This window comes from Dendrobium catenatum, unplaced genomic scaffold (assembly GCF_001605985.2).
Source record: "Dendrobium catenatum unplaced genomic scaffold, ASM160598v2 fragScaff_scaffold_1586, whole genome shotgun sequence".
Lineage (NCBI taxonomy): Eukaryota > Viridiplantae > Streptophyta > Magnoliopsida > Asparagales > Orchidaceae > Dendrobium > Dendrobium catenatum.
Window position 1 is genome coordinate 1,223,769 of NW_021320048.1, and position 9,798 is coordinate 1,233,566.

The 9,798-nt window shown below is 34.6% G+C and overlaps 1 protein-coding gene across 2 annotated transcripts; it reads left to right on the forward strand.

Moving 5' to 3' along the window:
• Window positions 1–657: 657 nt before the first annotated feature.
• Window positions 658–3,930, forward strand: LOC110115817 (tubulin beta-5 chain). Of its 2 annotated transcripts, none has more exons than XM_020849186.2 (4): window positions 658–775; window positions 913–1,341; window positions 1,884–2,153; window positions 3,056–3,930. In XM_020849186.2, the coding sequence occupies exons 2-4, from the start codon at window positions 948–950 to the stop codon at window positions 3,730–3,732; spliced, it is 1,341 nt and encodes a 446-aa protein (XP_020704845.1). In that variant the 5' UTR covers window positions 658–775; window positions 913–947; the 3' UTR covers window positions 3,733–3,930. The 2 variants fall into 2 exon arrangements, with proteins under 2 accessions (XP_020704845.1, XP_020704846.1); XM_020849187.2 differs by having other exon boundaries at window positions 760–787.
• The last annotated feature ends 5,868 nt before the right edge of the window (window positions 3,931–9,798 follow it).

A 9,798-nucleotide genomic window follows, 5' to 3' on the forward strand; every position in this document is an offset into this window, starting at 1 on the left:
TTGAATTATCTTAAAAAGCTCACATAAAATTTTAATACATTTATAATTGATTAGAATATTTATTTGAAAAAGTTCTATGGCGTTTCTTAAGACCTGTGATCAAAATTTTGTTAACATTCGGACTTTTGAATTTATTTAAAGATCAATATAATATATAAATAAATAATTAAAATTTATATTTTGTTTGTTCTAAAAAAATAAATTAAATAATATCAAAATTCAACAAAGTTTTTTTGGGAAATTTTGGGGCAGAGCCCATTCATTGATATGAAAAAAATACAAGTAAAGGAAAGAGCAGAAAAAAACTGAAGACCTATGAAATAAAATTCTAAATCTCATAAGCAAAAAGAGATTTAGAATTCTTAAGAAGAATTCAACAAAGTTTGTCGGATATACGGGTCGATCCGCCGTTTCACCCGTCAACGAGTCGCGGTGGCCATTTACTAATTACCATATTGTCGCTTTCTTGGCCGAATCATTACGGTACATCCTCGATATTTCCAAAGAATCAATGGGGGTAATTTCGACATTTTAGTCTATTTTTATTTCAAAAAAATTCAAATGGAGCCATCTCCGCTCTGGGCCGTCAGGGCCCACTGGCCGTCCGATTCCTCGCTTCGATGGCATCACCTAACCAAGAAAAAAATAGATTTGGAGGGAAGCCACACCAGCCGTCCGATCCTTCACACGCTTATACGCTTATATAAATCGACCGTCTAGGGCTTCTCACTGATCAGAGCCAGACTCCCTCGCATTCTGTCGCCGGTCATCGACGGTGAGCTTGCCGGTACCCTAACTCGAGCTGTTATTCTATTCGCCTCTTCTTTCTTCTCTAGAATCGGTGATCTTCGACCATTGTTTGTGATTTGGGAAATTTTAATTGTTCTGATTCGCAAAACGTTCTTTGTTCAGTTGGAATCTGAAGAGGAGGTACATAAAGGAGGAAGATGAGAGAAATCCTTCACGTGCAGGGTGGACAATGCGGTAACCAGATCGGATCTAAGTTTTGGGAGGTGGTGTGCGATGAGCACGGTATCGATCCCACCGGGAGGTACACTGGTACGTCCGATCTGCAGTTGGAGAGGGTTAACGTCTACTACAACGAGGCGTCTTGTGGAAGATTCGTTCCTAGGGCGGTTCTGATGGATCTGGAGCCTGGAACCATGGACAGTGTGAGGACCGGGCCTTATGGCCAGATCTTCCGCCCTGACAATTTCGTGTTTGGGCAGTCTGGCGCGGGAAACAACTGGGCCAAGGGTCATTACACTGAGGGCGCCGAGCTAATAGATTCTGTTCTTGATGTTGTGAGGAAGGAGGCGGAGAACTGCGACTGTCTTCAAGGTATTGTTTTCCTTGCTCAAACATTACATTGGAACAAGGTTATGTTGTGACAACGTCTGATCTGCGACTCAAATTTTGGAGAACACTAATGCGCTTGTCATGTGTGCATAATTGCTGAGCCTTTGTGGCTAGAAGAAAAAAAAAAGAGCGTCAGGATATGAGTTTTTTCATGGAATAATTTGTTTTCCTTTTAAATGTTAAGTTGGGATCTGAAATGTTTTTGTTTCTTATTACGTCTTAATATGCTCGTCATGAAATTTAATCTTGCAGTCGAACAATTCGGCTTATGTCGGATGTCGATCTAATTTCGTTTTGCCTAATTCCAAGTTTTATCCACTTTGTATTTTTGTGTTTCGTGCTCATATCTATTTTAATCAGTCAAGCTCCACAATTTGCTCCTTATTTCTCCGATTCCACCAGCCCTGATTAATTTCAAATTTTGTTTGTTTGTTTTTGCATTATTGAATTTTGGATAACTTTAGTTTATATTTCATTTTCTGTTTTCGTAATCTGCTATATTACACTTTTTTTCGTGTGATTAGGTTTTCAAGTATGCCATTCACTTGGTGGAGGAACTGGATCTGGGATGGGCACTCTGTTGATTTCTAAAATCAGGGAGGAGTATCCTGATAGGATGATGCTTACCTTCTCTGTCTTCCCGTCCCCTAAGGTTTCCGATACAGTCGTCGAACCCTATAATGCAACTCTTTCTGTGCACCAGCTGGTGGAGAACGCCGATGAGTGCATGGTTCTTGACAATGAGGCCCTCTATGATATCTGCTTCCGTACTCTGAAGCTGACCACTCCTAGTTGTAAGCATCATAAATCTGCAGTAGATCTACATTTGTTTATACATTTCAGTTTTAAATTCCTTAACTTTTTCTTTTATAATTGAATGAAACTACTTTCTTGTGAGCATTCTTTCTTGAATTCCTTTTTTCTCTCATGTTTTTTATAAATTTTTTTAAAATGCGTTCTGCATGGACAATTTTGCTTTCTTATTCATTAGGGGTCCGATTGGAGCATCTTTATTTGCCGCTTTGTTTTACAATTCTATTTAATTATATATTTTTTCTGTTATAAATTTCTTTGGTGGTAAGTATCTTTTTATAATTAGATTTGTAAGGTTGTGGTAGGTGAAGAAGAAAAAAGTTATCTTTTTTTTTAGTAAAAAATTATAATATATGCAACAATTTTCAACTGATATATTTTTGTTATAACGCTTGATTATTTTTAGAAATAGCTTCAGTGATCTCAATCTCAAATGGACACTAGATTTTGCAATTTGGCCCATGCAGCATGTCTAAGGGCTTGCTTGTGGCCTCTGCAGTTTTTTGTAAAGGCTTTTATAAATTTGATTTTGGAGTCATTTTGTGTCTGTTTATTCATTCTTTATTTTTCAAGTCTAATGCTTTGTTTGTAATAGCTTTCTTACTATTTTTTAAATTAGTTTTCTAGCACAAATGTTTAGTTCAAGAAAGAATTTTTATATTAAAAAGTTGTTTTATAAAGTAATAAAAAAGCTGTCCCAAATGAAATCTAACATGAAGCTTTTAAAAAAATTGAAATTGAACATTACAAGCATTCACCTAAAGAGTAGTTTGATTTTAACATGTTTTTTTACTTCATGATATTCACGTTATTATTAATTCCCACATTATATGTTATTTGATCTTGCTATCTTTTCTCACGTTTCCTTCCTACCTACGAACAGTTGGGGACCTGAATCACCTAATCTCTGCAACCATGAGTGGAGTTACATGCTGCCTCAGATTCCCCGGGCAGCTAAACTCTGATCTAAGAAAGCTAGCCGTGAACTTAATTCCATTTCCTCGTCTCCATTTCTTTATGGTCGGCTTCGCCCCCCTCACCTCTCGTGGATCTCAGCAGTACCGAGCCCTCACCGTTCCTGAGCTAACCCAGCAGATGTGGGATGCGAAGAACATGATGTGCGCCGCCGATCCTCGCCACGGCCGATACCTCACTGCCTCCGCCATGTTCCGCGGCAAAATGAGCACCAAAGAGGTCGATGAGCAGATGATCAATGTCCAGAACAAGAACTCGTCCTACTTCGTCGAATGGATACCGAATAATGTGAAGTCGAGCGTCTGCGACATCCCGCCCCGAGGCCTGTCCATGGCCTCCACATTCATTGGTAATTCAACATCAATACAGGAGATGTTCAGAAGGGTAAGTGAGCAGTTCACTGCCATGTTCAGGAGAAAGGCTTTCTTGCATTGGTATACAGGTGAGGGCATGGATGAGATGGAGTTTACTGAGGCTGAGAGCAACATGAATGATCTTGTTTCTGAGTATCAGCAATACCAGGATGCCACTGCTGATGAGGAAATTGAGTACGAGGATGACGAGGAAGCGCATCACGATATTTAAATCTTGTACTGCCATTGATGGATTAAGGTTTTTGGAGAATTGGATATATGTTGTTATCTTATTTATTTCGATGTGCTGAGTGCGATGTGACTGGTAATACTCTCTGCTTTTCTTTCTATCTTATAATGTCTGTCTGCTTGGTTGCTGGTGAAATATTTGGATGTTAAATCTAGAAATTTGATTGTTTCTGGTTTGAAATTGGGTTCAGTGTACAAGTACTGATGTGATGGTTATCATTTTTTTTTGGGGTTTTTACAGCCATACCACTTTATACTACCTAATTTACATATTTAACACCTAAAACATAAATATTTCATTTACACCACCCTAACACAAATCAAACCTCAAATATACCACTCCGTTACATATCCGGTCATGACGTTATCCTGACATTGCTCTTTCTCGCGCTTGTTCTGTTCTGTTTGGTGTTTTCACTGTTCTCGCGGTCCAGCAACGTGCGCGCTCTCTCTCCCGCGGACGAGCAAATCAGCTTGTTCTCTGATATCTTCTCCCGCGGACGAGCAAACTTGCTGTCGGTGGGTGAACCACCCAGAAAGTGAGGAAAGTGTATCTTGCATCCATTCCCAGTAATGCAGGTAAATCAAGTTTATAAATGATTCTGGGCTTATAAATGCATCTCCTTCTCGGTTTTTGTATGAATTTTTGTTTTTTGTTTGAGGTTTTGGATTTTGTATAAACAGAAAAAAAAATCCTGTAAAATAAACCTAAAGCAGATTTTGTAAAGTACAGTGAAAAAAAAAACTAATTTTGGAAAATTCTGAAATAAAATTCTGTAAAAAACTTCATCCATTTTGTGCAGAAAGCCGGCGACCGAAATACCGAGCAGATTTCTGTAAAATACAGTCACAATAAACTTCATCCATGTTGATGCTTGCTTTATCAACAATGTCCAACAGATTTTGAAAGAAATAAAAAGTCAAGACGACAACGACCATAAAAAGCAAAACAACGAAATGCGGCAAGGAACCCAAGCTACGGAGCAGATGCAAAGACGATGCAATCCGACGTCACGAGAGAAACGCCTTCTTCCGCGAACACACTGGATCACTTTGAACTACCGAGTAGGTTGGAGCGGATGCAGCGGAGCACGGGAAGGGAAGAGCTCGCGATTTCGGGGATAACGTCGTGAGCTAGATAAGGGACGGAGTGGTATATTTGAGGTTTGATTTGTGTTAGGGTGGTGTAAATGAAATATTTATGTTTTAGGTGTTAAATATGTAAATTAGGTAGTATAAAGTGGTATGGCTGTAAAAATCCTTTTTTTTTTTTGTTTGTTAGGGCATCTTCAATCGAACGTCAAATATGTGTATGACGTTGTTTGATAGTTCCAGCCGAAAGCCAAACCTTTTGCTATTTGCTTGCAGGTGAACAGTGTGATATTGGTGTTGTTCTGTTCACCCTCCAATATCGCATTGTTAACCCGTCAATATTGCAATGTTCACCTGCTATATGGCTTTTTTTTAATTCAAAAAATTGGTTATAATCTTAAAATTTTAACAATGAGAAAGAATATTCTAAGAATATTTTCTTTTTGGTGTTAGAAAATAAGGTTCAATTATAGATAAGTTATTGCATATTGGTGTATTATTGCACACATCAAATGGGTTTTTTGGTTGAAGATGCTCTTAGGGCGTCTGCAGTTGAACTCCAAATGACTGTAAGGTGTAGCTGGTTTGCATCATTCGAACGACAAAAAAATTGTTAATCGATAGCGGGTGAATAGTATAATGCCAATATTGGTGTTGCACTGTTCACTTATGCAATTTTTTTGTCTCAACCGTATTTGCGGAAGAAACGTGCGAAAGAGGAAAAGACGGTTATCTTAGGTGATGGGATGTTGTCGGCTCGTCAAGGATTTAAAAAAAAGCACGCGCTAGAACCAAAAAAACAGTGGGTCGGGTCGGCGACTTTTCTTCATCCTACGTGTCGTTAAAATATTGGTGGCCGAACGTAGAGGAGCGTACGTTCACCGGACCAAATAAAAGTTCTAGCTATAGATGGTTTAATTTTATGTTATTTTTCATTCTATCTAATGAAAGTTACTATCATTAGAAAAACAAAAAAGAGAGAAATCAAGAAAGGTTCTCTCCAGACAAATTTGATTCTTTTTCTTAAATTACTCATCTTTTTCAGCACTTGAAAAAAGCGAACCCATTTGTTACAATTTAAATTTTGGTTATGATTTAATTCTTTCAAACATTCACTTGGATATTATTTTGTTATGCCTCAAAATTTGATTGAAGAATTAAAATCTAAGCCTATTTCATTTATAATACAGAACATATCAAAGTCAACTAAATAATATGAAATACTTATATAAAAAAAATTATCTCGATTTCATTTTAAAAAGAATTATATATAATCAATAAACACAAATTTTGTTCTAGACATCAAAGCATAAAGATTGGACTAACAAAATACATTTGCTTAGCTGAATTTGGGTGTTTTTTTTTTTTTTTTTTTTTTTAAATTACAAAAGTCAATATCCTTATTTGTAGAATACTTATACAAATAAAAAAATTTAAAAAACATTTGATAAATAATATAAAATAGCTTACTCTTAGGAAATATAAATGAAGACATTATTAACACTTATTGTTTTGCATTATTAGAAAAAAAAAGGTTTGCATTATTAGAATAATAACATGAATATATTTTACACTTGATTATGCATCATAAATATTTTCTTATAACTTATTACTTGAGCTTAAATATTATGAAGATTAACATGTATCTTTACTTACGCTTTTACATATATGTTAGAGTGCACTTATTAATAGAATATCATTTACATTTTCACAAATATTAGATTATACTTGTTAACAATATGTCATTTGCACTTGAATTTATTTTATATAATAGAATATACAACATATGGTTTATAAAATGGTTCCTTACGCTTTCACATAGGTGTCAGAGTGCACTTGTTCACATAATATTATTTATATTTTTGACAAAAGCATTAGAGTATACTTGTTAACAAAATATTATTTACACTTGAACTTATTATATTTAACCTAATATGCAACATATGATTTATGAAATGCACCTTTACTTACACTTTCATATATGTCAACGTGCACTTATTAGCAAAATATCATTTACACTTTCATAAAGGCATCAAAGTATACTTGTTAACAAAATATCTTTTAACTCCATTTCACTAACAATTTTCATGAACCTCCCACACCTACTTAAAGCATATGGGGCTATAAATTCTAACACATTTGCACATAGAAGATGGGGCTAAAAACATAAGCAAAATATAACATTAATTTGCACATGTATAACAGAACTTGTAGTGCACTTTAGTATCTCCCACATTATAACATTCACCATGACATGATATGCTTATATATATATATATATATATATATATACAATTTAGCTTGGAGGAAGACTGGATTACAAATTAATGATCATGGGAATATATGTATATGGCAGTAAAACTATGGGTCCTTGTTAATAGAGGACTTGGGGAAGATCCAATTTATATGAAGCCTAGTATTTGGATACATCATTCAGGTAGAAAATAGTAAGATATAACTATTGAATTGAAGCGATGTCTTTGGCCAGGATTGAACCAGGATACTAGCAAAAATTGTTTCAAGATGTGAAACTTGTTCAAAGGTAAGGTTTGAACATAAGACGCCAAGCAGTCTTTGCATCTTGTTATTCTTGAGTGAAATGTAAGGAAAATAATAAGAGCTGTTCAATAAATGACCTAAACAACCAATCAGATCCCAAACCCAGCCTAAAAATAAATTGGGTTATAGTGGCCCATTTAATAAAGCTTGGGTTTGGTTGGATTTCCTAAATTGTTTATTAAATGGAAGTCAAGTTCAAGATTAAACACAAACTCATTATTTGACCCAAAATGACTGTTAATATCATTTTTCCTTAAATTATTTACTATGTGCGTCATTGTTCTTTTTTTTTTCAAATATCATAAATTCATATTAAGAAGCTATAATTAATTTTTTTTAACAAAACGTGGCTAACGAGTCAGCTCGGATCATTTCGAGATGCTGCAGCCTTGGATTAAAGTTGGAGTTGTTGACCTGTATATTAAATGCGTCAGGCTGGCTGATTAGAATTTGTAGTCAAGATCAGTTTTGGAATTAGTCTAGAACCCTAACCAATAAACCTATTTTGATAACAGAAGGGAAATTAACTATGGGATTTTCCCTATTCTAGGAAGAGTATGTGCAGTTCTGGTTATTGGTGTAAAATCAATGATAAAGTCCAAAATTCAATTTTTTGCCTGTAAGGAATTTATCATGTTGCAAAATTAGCTCAATTGTAATCGTGAAATAATTGTTAGATTGCATGGATTCATAAGGCATATTTTTAATTGAGATGACTAATTTACCTTCATGTTTCTAAAAATTGTTTAGGAAAGTTTGGAGATAAAATTAAAATTCAATACATCATTTCATCCCCAAATGTTTGGGACAGTCTGAGCAGTTCATTCAATATTGAAAAGATTTGCTCTAAGATTATAGTGTGCCAGATTTTGGAGGAAAGCTGGAAGATCAATGTAATTACTAATCAAGTTTGCTTAAAAAGTTTTCAAGCAAGCTTTGGAATCGTCATATAAAAGCTTTTATTGGGAGATGGTCAGAACTCCATTGGCTTGGACAGAAGTAGGAAAAATAGATTGATGGGTCTTAAGTTCATAGACAGTGCTACAAAGAAATTAGATTGATCAGAGAAGATTAGAAATACTCATAACAAACATAAGAAATATTTATGATGCAAAAGCATAAATCAGTCAAATTTTAGATTGATAATTTTATTTTCTAGAAATCAATCTGAGACAATAAGTTAAAGTATCAGATACATTGAACATTTGAAGTGATTAAAAGGATTGAAAGATCTATTTATAGATTATCAAATGTCAAAAACATTCTAATGTACTTTATGTATATGTGCTGAGGAAGAGGGTTTTTTTATGTGGAACAACAGATATCTGAAGGCGAATATGAAATTAAGCCTAATCATATCTTATTAGGTAGGAGCCTGACGTAATTAACATAGATGTAAAATAGCTAAGGAATAAAGCAATCTATATGATCAAGATTTAGTGGAAGAATTGAGATGAAAGAGAAAAGCCAGCTGGGGGTTGTATCCAGGACCTATTTTAAGCATCTATTTAAGTACATATCAAAGAGAATATTTTCTATTAGAGGAGAGAATGTGATACTTTGGCCAATAGACCTGTGGTAAAAATTTATCTTTTTAATGTCTTTATGTGTGTCTTAGATTTTAATTATAGAGCTCAGAATTGAAGTGAAAAAGTCGATTGGAGTTGGAATAATCCTCTTAAAAAGTATTGTGGTTCTCTACCTGTGGGCACTACAATGTTTCGCTCTCTATTTGAAAGAAATAAAATGTGGTAAGCACAGGGGCAGTGCCCTCTCTATATAAGGGAATATGTATGGAGCCTATGATGATTGGCTCTCTACTTAAGAACATCTGAAATATTCTATCCCAGCAAGGCGAGCTATAGGTTGGAGCATTGTAATTTTATATATTAAAAACTATTCAACCCCCTACCACCAATAGGCTGGAGAAGAGAGAAGAGAGAGGAGGAGAGAAGAAGAGATAGAAAGAATGAGAAGGGTTTTGAAGGCCGTGGCGTGGGATTCGTCCATTGGGGCGATTAAAAGATATGCTCTACTACTCAAGGTAGGCTCTCCATAACTTATTTATGGGTTTAATTTCAATGTTTGAATGAAAAAGTTATGAAAAAAAATATAATATAATTTAAATGAATTTTATAAATTTTTTCCGTGTGATTAGGATATGTTATAAAATGTCGGATTCTGATTATTTTACCTATAAGAAATTAATATTTCACTTATTGATTTTATATTTTATATACAATTTCTGAGAATTTTATGTTATAAATGGTATTTTCGGCATTGGCTACAATTTATTAAAAGTCGTAAAATGATATTTTAAAGATTCCTATTGAATGGTTTTCTAAGTGTTAAACATCAAGTGTGTAGGTAAATTATATATCCATTTCCTTCTAAAAAC

Bases quoted from the DNA above. Each gene is read 5' to 3' on its own strand.
- LOC110115817 (XM_020849186.2), top strand. From the start codon at position 948: ATGAGAGAAATCCTTCACGTGCAGGGTGGACAATGCGGTAACCAGATC. The intron at 1,342-1,883 runs GTATTGTTTTCC...TCGTGTGATTAG, and splicing joins GAACTGCGACTGTCTTCAAG to GTTTTCAAGTATGCCATTCA. The intron at 2,154-3,055 runs GTAAGCATCATA...ACCTACGAACAG, and splicing joins GAAGCTGACCACTCCTAGTT to TTGGGGACCTGAATCACCTA.